The 17,621-nt window shown below is 47.6% G+C and overlaps 1 protein-coding gene across 2 annotated transcripts in view; it reads left to right on the top strand.

Annotated features, from left to right (window-relative positions):
- The window catches only part of PLCG2 (phospholipase C gamma 2), a 218,497-nt gene that overhangs the window by 164,334 nt on the left and 36,542 nt on the right, over positions 1-17,621 (top strand). For both annotated transcript variants that reach the window (XM_017888219.1, XM_017888218.1), the window contains 6 exons: positions 785-904; positions 7,913-8,093; positions 9,611-9,682; positions 12,232-12,341; positions 15,820-15,916; positions 17,253-17,319. In XM_017888219.1, the coding sequence (XP_017743708.1) occupies positions 785-904; positions 7,913-8,093; positions 9,611-9,682; positions 12,232-12,341; positions 15,820-15,916; positions 17,253-17,319 (647 nt within the window). The remainder of the gene's footprint in view (positions 1-784; positions 905-7,912; positions 8,094-9,610; positions 9,683-12,231; positions 12,342-15,819; positions 15,917-17,252; positions 17,320-17,621) is intronic.

The following is a 17,621-nucleotide window of genomic DNA, read 5'->3' as shown; positions in this document are numbered from 1 at the left end:
TTTGAGACAGTCTCGTTCTGCCGCCCAGGCTGGAGTGCGGTGGCATGATCTCAGCTCACTGCAACCTCTGCCTCCCGGGTTCAAGTGATTCTCCTGCCTCAGCCTCCCGAGTAGCTGGGACTACAGGTGCATGCCACCATGCCTGGCTAATTTTTTGTATTTTTAGTTGAGACGGGATTTCACCTTGTTAGCCAGGATGGTCTCAGTCTCCTGACCTCATGATCCACCTGCCCCAGCCTCCCAAAGTGCTGAGATTACAGGCGTGAGCCACTGCGCCTGGCCCAATGTTTGTATTTTTAGTAGAGATGGGGTTTTGCCATGTTGGTCAGGCTGGTCTCAAACTCCTGGCTTCAAGCGATCCACCTGTCTTGGCCTCCCAAAGTGCTGGGATTACAGGCATAAGCCACTGTGCCCAGTCTGTTTTATTTTTTTTATAGAGATAGGGTCTCATTGTATTGGCCAGGCTGGTCTCAAACTCCTGACGCCAAGTGATTCTCCCGCCTCAGCCTCCCAAAGTGCTGGGATTTCAGGTGTGAACCACTGTGCCTGGCCCAGTGTATTATTTTGGGCTTGAAACAGACCCACAGGGTCTCCCACTGTTATTTTTACAAATTGCTATTTTCTGAGGTGTCTTTGGCTGGGGAAGCCCACTGCGTGATTTCCATGATCATTTCCAGGGCCAGGTTCCAGGTGTCACTGACACTGTTGTCTTGCCCTCTGTGGGTGGCCCACTGACAGCCTGGAGGCCACTCACCTGGTCGTTTTCCCTGGCCCTGTGCTGCAGGTGGTACTATGAGAGCCTGAGCCGCGGAGAGGCAGAGGACATGCTGATGAGGATCCCCCGGGACGGAGCCTTCCTGATCAGGAAGCGAGAGGGAAGCGACTCCTATGCCATCACCTTCAGGTGGGTGCGAGGGTGGGAGGCACATGCCCTCCAGAGGGGCTTGGCAAGGACAGGTGTGGAGAGGCAAGGGGGAATTTCAGGTGTAGGCTCACCTGCAGTGTTCCCACATGAACCCCCCCACCCCACCCCGAGCATCAGCAACAACAACAACAATCACAGCAAAAGCTGCTGCAAGAATGTGTGCTCCAACGTGCCAGGCATAGTGTGTGTTCTCCAGGGCAGGATGCCCTGTAGTAACTCACTTTGGCTTCCAGTAACATGACCATGATCCATATTTCTCAGAGGAGGAAACTGAGGCACAGCAAGATTAAGTAGCTTGCTGAAGCAGGCAGCCAGTAAGTGGTGGAGCTGGGATTCGAACCCAGACAACCTAGGCCTGTGATGATATAGATCTAGTTTCCTCCCATCTGCAGCTGCTGCCCAACCACCTCTAGGCCTGTGGTTCTCTAATTTTACCCCCAAACACCAGATTCCCCCACTTGCACTAATGACAAGGAGTGGAGGGATGACTCAGACTCCGTGTAGCATGCTGTCCCTCCGTCTCCCCAGCACCAGGGTTTCCCTGCATATTCTTACAGTGGTAACAGTCTGCCATATGTTGAGTTCCTAACTGTGTTCTAGACACTGGGCTGCTTTTGAGGCCTTATCTGATTGAATCCTTTGCTACAGCCTGTGAGAGGGAGGTCTAGTTATTACAAGGGAGAAAACAGGCCCAGAGAGGTTAAGTGACCTGCCTGGAGTCACACAGCCTCATAGTCAACTGAGTCTGAGGTTCAGCTGCAGGCCTATTCGTCTCCAAAGTCTAAGCTCTTCACTCCAGAGTCTCCAGCCAGAGGCTTGGGGGCCAAATCAGGCCTGCGGGCATCTTTTGTACACTGATGCGAAAAACTGAGAAATTTCACTGAAAAACTCGGAGATTGCTTCTTGTGAAAAATGGGAGGCAGTGAACACTCTGGGCCTGTGTTTCACATGGGCGCAGTGGTTCTGGCTGCATGGTAGTTGCTGTGGGGTGTGTGGTTTGCCCCTGCCCACTCCTCTCCCCATTCCCTGTGCCCTAGTCCCATACCCTGGCGACCCTGCCAGGCTGCCCCCTGGGCGTTAGGATTTCCCTTCCTCCTTGCCTGCACCACTGTGCCTGAGCTACCTCCCTGGGGACCGTGGTGACAGTCATTATCACTGCAGTTTACTGAGGACCTGCTGTGTGCTGGCTCCAGCCACAGGGCAGCCTCCCACCAGCATGGCTCTTCTGTACTCTGTGTTCCCAAGAGGGTGACCTGGGCTTCTCAGCATTGGTGCCTCTGCCCTTTGCTCTTTTCCCCAAACTTCTTAGTGGTGCCTCCTCAGCCTGGATGGGGAGGGAGGTGTGTTCAGTCTGCTGTGCATGGACTGAAGGCCTGCCATGCGCCAGGCCCCAGGTGGGGTGTTGGCACTCCCACTGTGCTGTCATACTGTGCAAGTGATGGTAACTAAACTCAACCGGCTGAAACTGAGGTGCTCAAGAGGGGAGACAGCTCTGACACACCCGGTCGGGCCCTCGCCTGACGTTGGTCGGGATGCCACCTGTGTGTGCGTGCTGGCGTTACTCTCCATCAGCTTCTGTCTCAGGTGGCGGTACCTTGGGCTGCCAGGACAGTGTCCGGCAGAAAGGATGGCCCCTTCCCTGAGCCCGGTAGCATGATTCTGACGGGCCGTCTGGGGATGGGGCTGGGGTCACTTCAATGGGACCACGTGGATGAAGAGGTTGGGTGGGTCCTCAGGTTGACTGCCTGATTTACATACATGACCCATTCAGTTCGTGAACCTGTCTTCCCCGTGAGATTGGAGGTGTCTTGAGAATGGAAGTTTTTATTTTTTAGGGGTTAATAGATGTACGGTGAACACCTACTGTGTGCCGGGCCCTGTGCTGGGCTCCAGAAATGCAGGAGTGATAAAAACAGCCCAGTCCTTGCTCTCTCAGGCTAATGGTCTGGCAGGGATGAGACGTTGCCTCACTCCAAGTATTTCTTGTTTTTGATCTGTTCCTGCTTATGTAACATTGGCTGGGATGTAGTTGGTGGTTGGTGAATGCTGGCTCAATGAATCAATCAGCAAGGATGGCAGCTCCCCACCTTCCCCACCGCCCACTGTCAGGGAAGCTCTGTCCCCACAGTGTTTCTCAAAGAGGAGGGGCGTGAGGACTGATCCTTTTGTGTTGGGATGTTGAACTTCCCTGGTCTCCACCCACTGCATGTGTATCTGGGACCCTAAGTCATTGTAACAATCAAAAGCACCACCCTCATCCCTGCCCCGGGACATACACTTTTTCAAACCTTCTGTGGTCAGGGGCTGGGGTGAAGCGTCACTGTCCTTCATTGAGAAGCACTGAGGAGGTTTGAGCACATAAGGAAATCAGTGTAATAATTTGTGGTGAGTGCTACAGAGGGATTGGTCAGGCAGGGTGGTGGAGGGTGAGTAGGGGCCCTCCAGGGGAACGGATGGGGAATTTGGACCAGGCAGTGGGGGAACTCAGGTCTGGAGGAACTTCTCCTCCTTGCTCTCTACATATTTGTAAAGTACCTCTCCGGTGCCAGGCACTGTTCTGGGCTCTGCAGATGTGTACTGAACTTCTGGATAGATTTCCCCAGGAGAGGAGAAACACCTGCTTTCAAATCCACAAAGGAAGTGTTGAGTTGTTGCCTGGTTGTGATTGGTGGAAGGCATCTCTTGGGCAGGATGAGGGGTTTCTCAGTGAAGCTGAGACCTCAGGCCGTGGCTGTGGCATCCATGCTCCAGGAGGTTGGGAGATGCAACTCGTATTCCAGCCCTGTTCCCATCTCCCCTTTTGATTCTCTTTTCTCCCAGGGAAGTTAGTTGTGGGTTGATTTCAGTTATGTTTTCCAAACCATTCACTTACTGAGTCCTGCCTGAGTGCCAGACACAGTGCCGAGGGCTTACCCCGAAATCACCTCATAGACGATGATCCTAATGCTCCCATGAGACAGGGGTTGCGGATCCCCGAGGCTGTGGATCGGGAAACTGAGGCTTAGGGCTTCCCTGTGGGAGGAGCTAGAACCTGACCTCGGCTCTCTACCTCGGCACCCCAGAGCCCCCCTGCCCTGAGAAGCTCTTATGAAAAGTTGTAAAGTTAATTTTTAATTACATGAATATTGCAGGAAGATATTCTCTCCATAAAAAATTAAGACATTACCCTGAAGGCTAAAGCCCCCTGTGGTCCTTCTCATCTCAGTGGAGATATCCTGGTAGAAAGCATAGTTTGCTAGTTGCTGTGTCCATGCAGACATTTAAAAAATAAATACGCATTTCTGCATGTCTGTGCCTATGGAAAATACATGGTGCCATTTCGCGTGTGGGTATTTTGTTCTATTTTGAAAATACAAATGGGATCGTTCTGCAGCTTTTCTACTCAGCATTGTTTCTTTTCTTTCCTCTGTGTTTTTAGGAGGAATAAATATTTAATAAAATATCACTGCAAATAAACCACTGAAGCAGAAGTCTTCTAGCGTTTTGTTTTCACAGGCCTTTTGAAGAAATGGCTTAAAGGAATAGATATGTATTTTCAAAAGACTGGAAATCCTTTTAAAAAAGAAATAAGTATTTGAAAACAATAAAAGTCTCTCTATAGTGCAAAAAATGTCTTTTCTTGATTTTTTTCCCTGCCATGCAAAATTGTTAAATGAGTAGTATGCCCATAGAAACTACGCTTCTAGATGCTTTTCCTAATTTATTTAATTGACAAATAAAAGTTGTATATATGTATCTTGTACAGCATGGTGTTTTGAAATACGTATACGTGGTGAAATGGCTAAATTGAGATAATAACATATGCACTTCCACACATACTTAACCATTTCTTTTGTGTGTGGTGAGACTTAAAGTCTACCCTCAGCAATTTTCAAGAATACAGGTCTTTTTTTTTTTTTTTGGAGACAGAGTCTTGCTCTGTCACCCAGTCTGGAGTGCAGTGGCATGATCTTGGCTCACTGCAACCCCTGCCTCCTGGGTTCAAGCGATTCTCCTGCCTCAGGCTCCTGAGTAGCTGGGATTACAGGCATGCACCACCATGCCTGGCTAATTTTGTGTTTTAGTAAAGACGGGGGTTTCACCATGTTGGCCAGGCTGGTATCGAACTCCTGCCCTCAGGTGGTCCACCCTTCTTGGCCTCCCAAAGTGCTGGGATTACAGGTGCGAGCCACCATGCCCGGCCCGGACTTTGTTATTGACTACAGTCCCTATGCTGTACCACAGATCTCTTGAACTTACTCCTCTTGTCTTACTGAAATTTCGTACCCTTTAACCAACATAACCCCAACACTTCCTACCTCCCCCTGCCCCAGACCCTGGTAACCACCATTCTACTCTCTACTTCTGTGACTTTCACTCTTCTTAGGTTTCACATACGAGATCATGTGGTATTTGTTTTTCTGTGTCTCGCCTATTTCACACAGCACAGTGTCCTCCAGGTTCATCCATGTTGTTGCAAATGACAGGCTTTCCTTCTTTTTTGAAGCTGAATGGTATTCCATTATGTAAATGTACCACATTTTCTTTATCCATTTATCTGTTGATGGGCAGGCTGATTCTACACCTTGGCTATGGTGAATGCTGCTATGAACATAGGAGTGCAGCTTTCTCTTTGACATACTGATTTCCTTTCCTTCGGATGTATACCCAGAAGTGGGACTGCTGGATCCCATGGTGTTCCATTTTTAATTTTTTGAGGAACCTCTGTACTGTTTTCCATAGTGGCTATGCTAATTTACAGTCCCATCCACCAGGTGCGGGTGTCCCTTTTTTTCCACATCCCCACCAGCACTTCTCCTTTGGCTAACAGCCATTCTAACAGGTGTGAGGTGACATCTCATTGTGGTTTTAATTTGCATTTCTCTGATGATTAGTGATGTTGAATATTTTTTATGTAACCATTGGCCATTTATGTATCTTCTTTTGAGAAATGTCTGTTCAGATCCTTTGGTCCTTTTTTTTTTGAGACAGAGTCTCACTCTGTCATCCAGGCTGGAGTACAGTGGCATGATCTCAGCTCAGTGCAACCGCTGCCTCCCGGGTTCAAGTGATTCTCGTGCCTCAGCCTCCAGAGTGGCTGGGATTACAGGCACCCGCCACCTGCCACCATGCCCAGCTAATTTTTGTATTTTTAGTAAAGACAGGGTTTCATCATGTTGATCAGGCTGGTCTCAAACTCTTGACCTCAAGTGATCTGCCTGCCTTGGCCTCCTAAAGTGCTGGAATTACAAGTGTGAGCTACCACACCCGGCCTTTGTCCATTTTTAGATTGGGTCGTTTATTTTCTTACTATTCAGCTGTTTGACTTCCTTATATATTTTCGATATTGACCCCTTGCCAGATGTTCAGTTTGCAGAGGTTTTTCCCATTCTGTAGGTTGTTTCTTTACTCTGTTGATTCCTTCCTTGGCTATGCAGAAGGCTCTTAGTTTGATATAATCCCCTTTGTCCACTTTCATTTTTGTTGCCTGTGCTTTTGGGGTCATATCTGAAAAATGATTGCCCAGACCAATGTTATGGAGGTTTTCCTCTCTTTTTTTCTAGTAGTTGTACAGTTTCAGGTCTTAGGTTTAAGTCTTTAATCCATTTTGAGCTGCTTTTTTTGTTTATGGTGTGAGATAAGGGTCTAATTTTCTTCTTTTGAAATTTTTATTTATATAGGAATTTCTTTTGAAATTCTTTTAAATTTTTTAAATCTAGGTTTCCCAACCCTACTTATTTAACAGACTGTCCTTTCCGCCTGGTGGGTTCTAGACATCTTTATTAAAGATCAGTTGACTGTAAATGCATGGATTTATTTCTTGGTTCTTGGTTCTTTATTCTGTTCCACTGGTCTGTGTGTCTGTTTTTATGCCACTGTCATGCTATTTTTTTTTTTGGAGACGGAGTCTCGCTCTATCACCCAGGCTGGAGTACAGTGGTGCGATCTCGGCTCACTGCAAGCTCCGCCTCCCAGGTTCATGCCATTCTCCTGCCTCAGCCTCCCGAGTAGCTGGGACTACAGGCACCCACCACTACACCCGGTTAATTTTTTGTATTTTTAGTAGAGAGGGGGTTTCACCATTTTAGCCAGGATGGTCTCGATCTCCTGACCTCGTGATCCACCCACCTTGGCCTCCCAAAGTGCTGGCATTACAGGCGTGAGCCACCACACCCAGCCTGTCATGCTATTTTTATTACTATAGCTTTGTAGTATATTTTGAAGTAAGATAGTGTTATATGTCCAGCTTTGTTATTTTTTGCTCAAAATTGCTTTGGCTATTTGGGGTAGATGTTTTAAAAAAGACCCTCTTGGCTGTAAACTTAGGGTCAAAATATTTTCCAGATGTTTCTGTCTTGATAAAAGCTAATAAAACCAAGCAGGCTCTTCTGTTTGGATTTTTTTCTGCTTCATGTTTCAAATAGATGAAGGAATGAAAGACTTATTTCTTTTTTGAAAAAAAGTCACTGTTTTACTAGTTGAGTCACTGAAGACAAGATTTAATAATTTTGATGGGAGGGATTGGCAAACATTTTCTGTAAAGGACCACAGAGTGAATATTTTAGTTTTTGCAGGCCATATGGTCTCTATTGCAGCTACACAACTCTGCTGTTAGTGTGAAAACAGCCCCAGACAATGTATAAACAAATGAACTGTGGCTGTGTTTCGATAAAAGCAGGTGGTGGGCCAGATGTGGCCTACTCTTGACCTAGTTCCCTAGGATGCTCCTAAAGTCAAGTCCTGTAGCTGGGGAGGAGGGGAGGGTAAGAGGAGCTGTTGAGTCACTTGGCAAGATTTCTTCTGAGACACAGATTCTTCTAGATCTGTTTTGAAAATACCCACACCATTTTCTAATTGTCTTGTATTCCATAGGAGGACTATACCCTGTTTATTTACCCACTTCTCTAAGGCTGGATAACTAGGTTGTATCTAATCAGTGAGGTTTGTATAAAAATTGGTTGGCCACCAGGATCTTGGCATGTCAACCCTATGTTCTTCCCCCTCCAGGGCTAGGGGCAAGGTGAAGCATTGTCGCATCAACCGGGATGGCCGGCACTTTGTGCTGGGGACCTCTGCCTATTTTGAGAGTCTGGTGGAGCTCGTCAGTTACTACGAGAAGCATTCACTCTACCGAAAGATGAGACTGCGCTATCCCGTGACCCCCGAGCTCCTGGAGCGCTACAACATGGTAAGTGGTGGACTGCCTTGTGGTTTGGTGGGATTTCTTGTCTGAGGTTGTACCTCATCTGTTCATGAATTCAGCAAACCTCTGAGTATTCACCAGGTGTCTGATACTGCTGTAGGTCCTGGGGATACAAATTGAATACAACAAAGACCCTGCCCTTGTGCTGCTTACAGTGTAGTGTTGGGGAGATGCAACAAATGAGATTTAAAATATCCATAGCATGTTCCAGGTGGTGATGAGTGCTAAGGAGAAGAACACTGGGCCGGTGGATAAAGGGATACAGAGTGATGAAGAAGGGGCCACAGTTTTCAGAGGGTGGTATAGGAAGATCTCACTGAAAAGGACTGAGCCATGTGGGTATCTTCTGGAGGAAGAGAGGATAGCATGTGCAAAGGTCCTGAGGTAGAAGCCTGCCTGGAGGCACTAAGAGGAAGTCAGCATGGCTGGAATGAAGCGAGCCCAAGTCTGGGTAGAGCTAAATAAGGACGGGGGTTCACAGGTGACTTATCATGCAGGGGTGCATAGGCCATTGTAAGGCCCTGGCTTTTTCTCTGAGTTACTGGAGAGTTCTGGGTTCAGGAGAGACCTGACGTGATTACTGTGTCTCCATTCTTACCACACAGATCATTAATTTATTGAAAAGAGATTTATGGCATTCTGACCATGTGCCAAGAACTGTTCTAGATACTGGGAGTACTATGCAACAAAATCTGCTTTGGGAAATTTAGGTTCTGGAGAGGAGAGACAGACAATATACACAATTAAGATGTTTTCACGTAGCATGAAATATAATAAACAGGATGGTGTGAAAAGGGGTGGATACTACCTTAGGCTGTGGGAGTGGAGATAGAGAGGGCCACCTTAAAAGGGGAGAAATGTGGGCTGAAACATGGAAGACAGCAGTGAATGGGCTCTTGGGAGAAGTGAATGAAGGGGTGGCTCTAGGTAGAGGAGTGGCCACACCGCAAGCCCTAAAGTCACATGGGGAACAGAAAGAGAGGAACAGAGAGGTGGTGGGGGTGGATCTTGGCAGTGGTATGCTAGTAAATGTTCAAACAGCTCTGAGCGGGGCAGTGGAAGGGACTGGTTTATAGCATTTGCCAATTTCCATGGTGTAAATACTTCCATGGTGGTCAGTGGTCAGTTTCAAGTTGTTGATGTGCTGTGGTTGAACCTGGAATGTGGAGTCACAAAGTGATGTACGCAGTGGGCTTTTGTGAGCCGGGAGGTCACTCCAGCACACCATTGGATCTTAGGATTTGTGCTTTTACAAAGGAACATGGTGCCTGGCATGCAGCAGGCCAGGGCAGGGCCTTTCTGATTTTGGGTTAGTTTCCAAGTCTGGGGACCTTCTTTATAGCTTCTTTCTGTGTCTACTCATGGGCCATAAGAAAATTCTGTGAGGTTTCAACTCCTCTATCAAAGGTTAGGTAACCATAAGGAAGCCTAGAACACTTGTTATATGTAAGGGCTATTCGAGGAGCATGGGTTATTCCATTTCTTTCTTTCTTTTTTTCCAGGAAAGAGATATAAACTCCCTCTACGATGTCAGCAGAATGTATGTGGATCCCAGTGAAATCAATCCGTCCATGGTAAGTGCCGAACCTCCAATTCACACGATTTCTGAGTCACGAGGCTGATGTGGATTCCATCTTCTTCCCCTGGCAGTTATAACAGGGCAAGGGAAGACTTTGGAAAACCTGGCTAAAATAAATTTTTTTCTTTTTTTTGAGAAGAAAGGATGATTGACAATATGAAGTCTAGTGTCAGGGAAAATGTTAATAGAATTCCATACAAATGCAACAGTGTTTTGATAAAATTCTGAGGTTTGACGAGCCACCTTTGGGCCAAATGCTTCTAATTAAAAGTCTTTCAAATGTTTTTTGCTCGCTGACGGAGTCCGTGGTGTTTATAAATTCCATTTGGTTCGCTGACCTCCTTGCAGCGCAAATGCTATCTCATATTCCCACCCTGACACTGTTGTGTAATTTCATGCAGGTGTAGGGATGGATTTTACTTTTAGCCCTTAGCTCCTCCTTGCCATGGTTTCATCTGAAATTTAGTTTGAGCCAGCACAGGAAGAACTGCGGCGAATTTTCTGTTTGGAGGTCATGTGGCACACGATTAGTGTACAATGCTCACTTAGGAAGGGGCCCTGCTTGTGGGCTCTGTTGAAATCCAGCGATGACCTTCTTTTTTAAAAATTTATAATCCTTGGCCAATGCAGATCTGTTTCAGAAAGAAATGAAATCTTGAAAAGTTGTGGGCAAATTGAGCTGTGTGTGAAATGCATTAAGAGACCTTAGTAGCAAAAACTTTTGTTAGAAGTGAAGGATGTTTTGGTGACGAGAACAGTCACCTCTCTAACTGATGAGTGTTCCTTCCTGTGGCCTTGGAGACCGGCTCTGGTCCTCATATCCATCCTTGAAGCAGGATATGCAGGTAGAGGCTGCTCTGTGTGCAGGCGGGGGAGAGAAAGGCGAGGGCTCTGCTTAGCCTCTGGCCTCTAGCTGCAGATCCCTGTGGCAGGGCTTCTAGAACCCACACTGCTTCTTTTTTTTTTTTTTTTTGAGATGGAGTCTCGCTCTGTCACCCAGGCTGGAGTGCAGTGGCCAGATCTCAGCTCACTGCAAGCTCCGCCTCCCGGGTTCACACCATTCTCCTGCCTCAGCCTCCCGAGTAGCTGGGACTACAGGCGCCGCCACCTCGCCCGGCTAGTTTTTTGTATTTTAGTAGAGACGGGGTTTCACCGTGTTAGCCAGGATGGTCTCGATCTCCTAACCTTGTGATCCGCCCGTCTTGGCCTCCCAAAGTGCTGGGATTACAGGCTTGAGCCACCGCGCCCGGCCCACACTGCTTCTTATGAAACATCATGAACTATGGCAATCACTCACATTGATGGATCCAGTTCTGGGCTGAGCCACTTAAAACAGCTGGTTGATGTGGGGCAAGTTACTGTCTCTCTCTGCATCTCAGTATTCTCATCTGTAAAATGGGCATAATCATATAACTACCTACCTGTTATGGTTGTTGTAAGGATTAAAGGAGATACCTTAAGGCTTGGAACAATGCTTTCACTATACTCTAGTTAGCACTTAAGAATTGCAAGCTGTTGTCAGTTTTATCATTATACACATGATCTCATGTAATAGTCTTAACAACTCTGTGAAATACATAAAAATTTAATTCCCATTTCACAGATGGGGGAACTGAGGATCAGAGAGACTCAAACTTTTATTATTATTCAAAGGCAGAGCAATGATTTGAACCTACATATCTGACTCCGTAGCCTGTGTTCTGAGGAAAAGTTTTACTGGGTTCCCTGTGAAATGCCCATTTCCTTCTGGTGGGAGGAGAAGGAAGCCACTGATTGAAACAGGTTTGACAATGTCAGAGCTTTTCCCACTAATATTTGCTTGCCGTGTGGGTGTTCATTTATGCCCACCAGGCAGAAGGCGTGAAAACAAATTCACTGAAGAACATTTCTATACCAAGGAAGTTCTATCTTAGATCTGTGAACAGAGACCACTTTTTGATGAATTTCATGGAGGAGCAGCTCAGTGACTCTTGCAAAATGTCAAGGTCCTTCAGGAGTGTAGATAGGGGACTGCTGACCTACAGAAAAAGAGCAGTGAGGCCCTCAGGACAGGCAGGAAGAATGGGGTTGCCCTTAAACTTGTGGGAGGCTTGCTGAGCACAGGCACTGTGATGACGGTCTTGGCTTAATCTAAAAGGCATCTCCTTCCTTTGTTGAGGAAATTGAGCAATATGGTGTCACTACAATATAGGGTCACTCCCACCCTAACCCTAAGCCTAACCTTAAACCCTAACCTGTAACCCCAACTCTAAGCCTGAACTTTAACCCTAACCCAGCCCTAAACCCTAACTCCTAACCCCTAACCCTTAACCTCAACCCAGGTACCCTTGGGTCTGCCTAGGTCAGTTCTCCTTCACTCCCTAGTGACTTTTTGGGGTCTTGGATTCTTTGCAATGCCAGTCCCTCTCCAGCAGGTGACTTTGTGACCTTGGCCTGAAGCCTCCTGCTCCTCAGTGAGAAGAACCAAATGGTGCCTGGGAACGCAGCCGCCTCCCTCCCCTCCTGTCCCCGGCCTGACCTTTTCCTTCTTGTTTTCCCTGAAAGCCTCAGAGAACCGTGAAAGCTCTGTATGACTACAAAGCCAAGCAAAGCGATGAGCTGAGCTTCTGCCGCGGTGCCCTCATCCACAATGTCTCCAAGGAGCCCGGGGGCTGGTAAGGCTGAAGAGAGGCTGGGCTGCTTGGCACGGGGGCTTGACTTGTCCTTTCTTGGTGATGAGACTCAGGTGCTGGCCAAGTCTGACCTCCTTTGTCTGTCATCCTGGGCTGGCTTTGACCTCTTGTGTTAAGTCCCTTTTTAGAAAGGTGGCTTGGTGCATGCTCTCTTTGAGAAAATGGATAAACAACAGTATTAACAGTTATCAACATATCATATCATATATTGTATATTATTATAATTACAACAGCAGCTACCATTTATTGAAGTCTTACTAAGTGGCAAGCAGTCTGCGAATTGCTTTCATGCATTGTCTAACCAAATCTTCAACCAAATCTTCATTACCCCCTGTGGTCAGGACTATGATTATCCCCACTTTAAAGATGCGGCGAATGAGACTTTCCAAGTCACGCAAATAAATACTAATACTAAATAGTGCAGGCGCTTTACAATACACAAGACTGTGTGTTATTTCCAATTCAAATTCTTAGGCTATTCCATAGTCCCGTGCTGTATGCAATGGCCACATCCTGAATTGAAGACAATATGTTTTTAGGGCAAAGGTACCTGGGTATGCTAGGGTTTAGTACCACTTCGCTTTTTAACCTTGGAAGAAAAATTCGCTGCCCACCGATAGGTTTCTGGGCAAGTGGTTTTGTGGGGTGACTTCTGTCTGAGAGCAATAAGAACTCGCTCATATTAAACCAGTCAGCACTGGTTTAAGTACCTCAGAGACTGGCATTTCTGCCTCCCACAAGATAACTAGACCTGGCTTAGAAATCTGAATAGCAGCATGCATGGAGTGCTTCTATGTGTCAAGCACTGTTTTAAGCACATTTGAAATAACTCACATCATTTGAAATAACTCAGTCTACATGATGACTCTAAAAGGTTGGTTCTGTTGTTACCTGCATTTTACAGATGAGGAAACTGAAGCCTTGAGAAGTACAGTCACTTGTCCAGGGCCACACAGCAGGCTGAAATCTGAACCCCCAGAGCCTACACTCTTAACCCCATTCATCTGCTAAGTCCTTCCCTGTCCTCTTGCAAGATGCCTTAATCCAGGGTTTGTCAAACTTTTTCTTAAAATCAGGAGAACCTCATTGCAAACCAATTCATACCTAGATTCCCCAGAACCAAAGATGCAGCCGAGTTATCTGTTGAGCTGGAGTAGGGGCGTAGGCCTGCCCTGTTTGGCCTCCTTGCTGACATCACAGTCCCTACTGCAGCCCCTGCTGCTGCCCCTTGGAGGCTCCCGCAGTGTTGTCCATCTGCTTCTCCCAGTTCAGAGGCTTGACTTTGCCCAAGTCCCCCCACTCGAAGTGGCACAGAGTTGAGGTCTCCTCCAGGCACACTGGCTTTCCCTCATTGTGCTCCTGTCCCTGCCTTGGTCCACATCCTGGTGCTCACTGGGTGGGTGACTGTCATTTTTGGAGTTGTGGGAGGAGCCCAGGTGACTACTCCAAATCAGTTTTCCATTCTGTGTGAGACGGCTTCATGCCTTTCTATGACTGATAGGCAGTTCTCTGAATTTTGAAGGCTCTTGTCTTAAGAGACTGGCAGAAGTTTCTTTGGCAAGGGAGTGTGGGCAAACCGCCCAGCGACTGTGGTCATTTCTCTCTGTGATGGCAGTAGTGGTACAGGGGGCTGCCTGTGTGAAACGGCCTTTTTTGCATACTCCCAAACTGGTTGCCCTGTAGCTAGGGGACCAAACAATTGTTGTCTGAACCAAGATGCTCCTTGAGTGAAGGGAATGCAAAGTGCTCAGTCCTGGATAGATGGTATATATCATCGCTGTAAATACAGCCAGCCCTTGCCAGAAGTGCGTCTGGAGAAATGGTGCGGGGGGTGTGAAAAGCGCTTACAACCCGCGGTTCTGTGTCTCTGCTAGGTGAATTGGTAGCATCAGTCCTCACTCTGCTTATTCAGACCAAAAAATGGTTAATTTCTTCCCACCACCATGGAGCACAGACTTGACTAAGATCCAGAAAGGTCAGCCGGGTACAGTGGCTCACGCCTGTAATCCCAGCACTTGGGGAGGCCAAAGAGGGCAGATCACTTGAGGTCAGGAGTTTGAGACCAGCTTGGCCAACATGGTGAAACCCTGTCTCTTCTAAAAATACAAAAATTAGCCAGACGTGGTGGCACGTGCCTGTAATCCCAGCTACTTGGGAGGCTGAGGCAGGAGAATTGCTTGAACCCGGGGGCCGAAGGTTGCAGTGAGCCGAGATCGTGCCATGCACTCCAGCCTGGGTGATAGAGTGAGACTCTGTCTCAAAAACAAAACAAAACAAACAAAAAGATCCAGAAAGATCTCATATAGTGGGGAAGACAGACGGATAATTATACGTTAAGTATAAGGTGTGGCTGCTCGGATGACCGTGGGGACAGGATGCCAGGGGACCACAGAGGAAGAGTGCTCAGCCTAGGAGGCAGTCAGGGAAGATTCCCTGGGAGAGAAAATGCCCAACCTGAGTCTTAAATTAGTGGGGGGAAACTGGGTACCAAGGGCATGGGCCAAAGAAATGGAAACCAGGCAGCGTGGCAGAGGCATGATGGGGACGATGGGTCATCTGGAGCAAATGTCATGGAGAGTTAGGAGGTGACGTCTGGGAGTCCTGGGGTCACACTGTGCTGTGCCGTGGTTGCCATGTTGAAGAGTCTGGGCTGGATTCCAGAGGCCCTGGGGAGCCATCATGTGGCGTGGTCAGAGGTGCATTTTGGAGAGTCCCTGGCTACAGAAAGTGGCTCAAGAGATGGACAGGTTGAAGGAGAGGGTTTGCGTGTCTGGGCATGGACTTGCCGGGAGGAATCAGTCTTACAGATGCTCACCGTCTGGTGGGTCCAGGGACATTCATAGAGGGATTATGTCCCGTGTTGTCAGTGTCGTTATGAAGATAGAGAACAGTGTTTTAGCTGAATAATAATAAGAGCTAACACTATTGAGTATTTACTGTGCACTAGGTAGGCACTGTCCCAAGCACTCAGCTTTTGTTAATTTAGAGTCCTAATAAAACGCACTGAGGGAAGCACTCGCATTTCCCCGTTTTGCAGATGGATAGTCGGAGGCACAGAAAGCCTCCACAGTCAGTGGGAGAGCTGGAATTTCATTCCAGCCTGTCTGCCTCCAGAACCACCTTCTCTCTAAATTCACAACCTCCCTGAAATGGGGGTGAACTTTTGTCATGTATAGTCTCTGACTTCCACTTAGAGCACTGAAACTTCTGACTTGGGGTATCTTTGATCAAACATTAAGGTCATGTGATAAGGAGGGAAATCAGACCCCAATAACTCATTGGTAATTAAAAAAAGAAGTTGCCTTTGAAAAGCTCTGTTGTCACAGATAGTGACACTGGTCACTTGGCCACTTGCTGCCTGTCACCATCAGAATCAAGCCAGCAGTTGGGTGCTAATAAGCAGTAGTGGGGAGTGCATGCCACCTGGTGACAGCGCCCCATGCCCTTTCTTCTTATCCAGGTGGAAAGGAGACTATGGAACCAGGATCCAGCAGTACTTCCCATCCAACTACGTCGAGGACATCTCAACTGCAGATGTTGAGGAGCTGGAAAAACAGGCGAGTCCCCCTCTTTGATGCTGTTACAGGAAGAAGGGATCTGCGGGTCCAGTTTTTCAGGGACCTGTGCCATCTCGGTGGTTGAATGTTTCCATGTGCTGCTTGTGGTCTCTGTGGAGCTCTGGATCAGGAAAGACAGAGTGATAGGGAAATTGAGATTGAGTTGTTGCGGGTGAGTTGCTGTGACAAGCCAGCCGTGTTTTAATCAGGTTGTGCTGGGCTTGGAAGGGTTTGAATATGCAGGGAGAATTCCCACTGGAGTGAAAGTGGCCAAATGGGGAATTTGTCCTTTGCTTAAGCAACTTGCAAATGAAACACATGTATGTTGGGCAGCCAGACATTGAGAACGTGCTCGGGTTGAGTAAGCCAAGTGGGTCTAACCAGAAGGTGAGATGAGGCCTTCCTGGTGACTTTGTAAACCTGGTGGTTGTTCCCTTGCCGCCTCTTTTTAGAGAGCAGCCACATGCAGCGTGCCGGCATTACAGCCCTAGGTGTTTATTTTCTAAGGGAGGTAGGGCAATCTTGGAAGGCTTCCTGGAGGAAGGAGTATTTGAGCCTTACAAGTCAAGTTAAGAGTTCAACAGCGAGAAACTGGCAGAAGGGAGTTCCAAGTGGGAAGTACAGTCTAAGCAAAGGTGTGGCAGTGGGAATGTGGTTGTATTCTGTGTGCTTGGACTGAGACAGAGACATGAAGCCCTTGCTGCGTCTGTATACTGCGCTGCCCTTACCTGAGCATCAACATTTGCCTGGTGCCGGGCCTGGGGGTTGGGGTGGTGCAGGCAATGAGTGGATGCCTGGTTCTGCCACCTCTCCTAAGCCCAAGATATTCTTCATCTCAGCCAGACCCTGGGATGGTTCGAGTGTGCCATTGGAGGCAGAGCTGGAAAGGGTGATGAGGGCTCTGAAAGTCTTAAAAGCCAGATCACAGAGCATGGGCGTTGCTTCCACAGGACATGGGGAGCCACAGAAGGTTCTTGAGCTGGGCTTTAGTAGGCAAAAGAGTCTCATTTTGTAATAAGATCAGATAAATGGTCTAGGATGTGTTTTGAAACCAGATCTGAGGAAGCATTGTGAAACCTGTTCTAGAATTCACAAAGCACGTTTTTACGGATTGGAAAATGAAACGCCTAACCTCTTGGCACCCTCTGCGCGCCAGGTCCCTATCAGCTCCATGCTTCGTTATTTAGCTCTCTCCCCGTAGACGTATCTGGTAATGAAAATGCATTTTAAACAGTTCCACAGGCACTGTCTCTGCTAAACGGTGTGCTTTGGAAACAGGTTGTCTTTTTATTATTCCCGTTACAACTAACGTGAGTTATGTCTTGTTTCTTCATAGATTATTGAAGACAATCCCTTAGGGTCTCTTTGCAGAGGAATATTGGACCTCAACACCTATAACGTTGGTACGTGCGCACATCATCTTAGCCTGGATTCCCACCCCTATCCCCCATGGGTTGACCTCAGCCCCGCCCTACACCGGGAGGTGGCTGACACAGGGTCCTGTTCTGAATGCCAGCTCCTTCCCCGGCTGTAGCTGAGTATTTAGGTCAGGCTGGTCAGTGAGTATGATGCTATGTCTGCTATCAATCTCTGCTAAAACTGTAAATGCTAAAACAGGGTCTGGTACATAAGTGCTAGATGGTGGTTAGCGGACATTATTACCAACATCACTCTTACTATCTCAGGATCCGCCTGTGTTTCCCAT

The sequence above is a fragment of the Rhinopithecus bieti genome, unplaced genomic scaffold, assembly GCF_001698545.2.
Source record: "Rhinopithecus bieti isolate Rb0 unplaced genomic scaffold, ASM169854v2 scaffold_17826, whole genome shotgun sequence".
In the NCBI taxonomy this organism is placed as follows: Eukaryota; Metazoa; Chordata; class Mammalia; order Primates; family Cercopithecidae; genus Rhinopithecus; species Rhinopithecus bieti.
The sequence above is the reverse complement of the archived record's forward strand: the minus strand, read 5'-3'. Positions and strand labels throughout refer to the sequence as shown.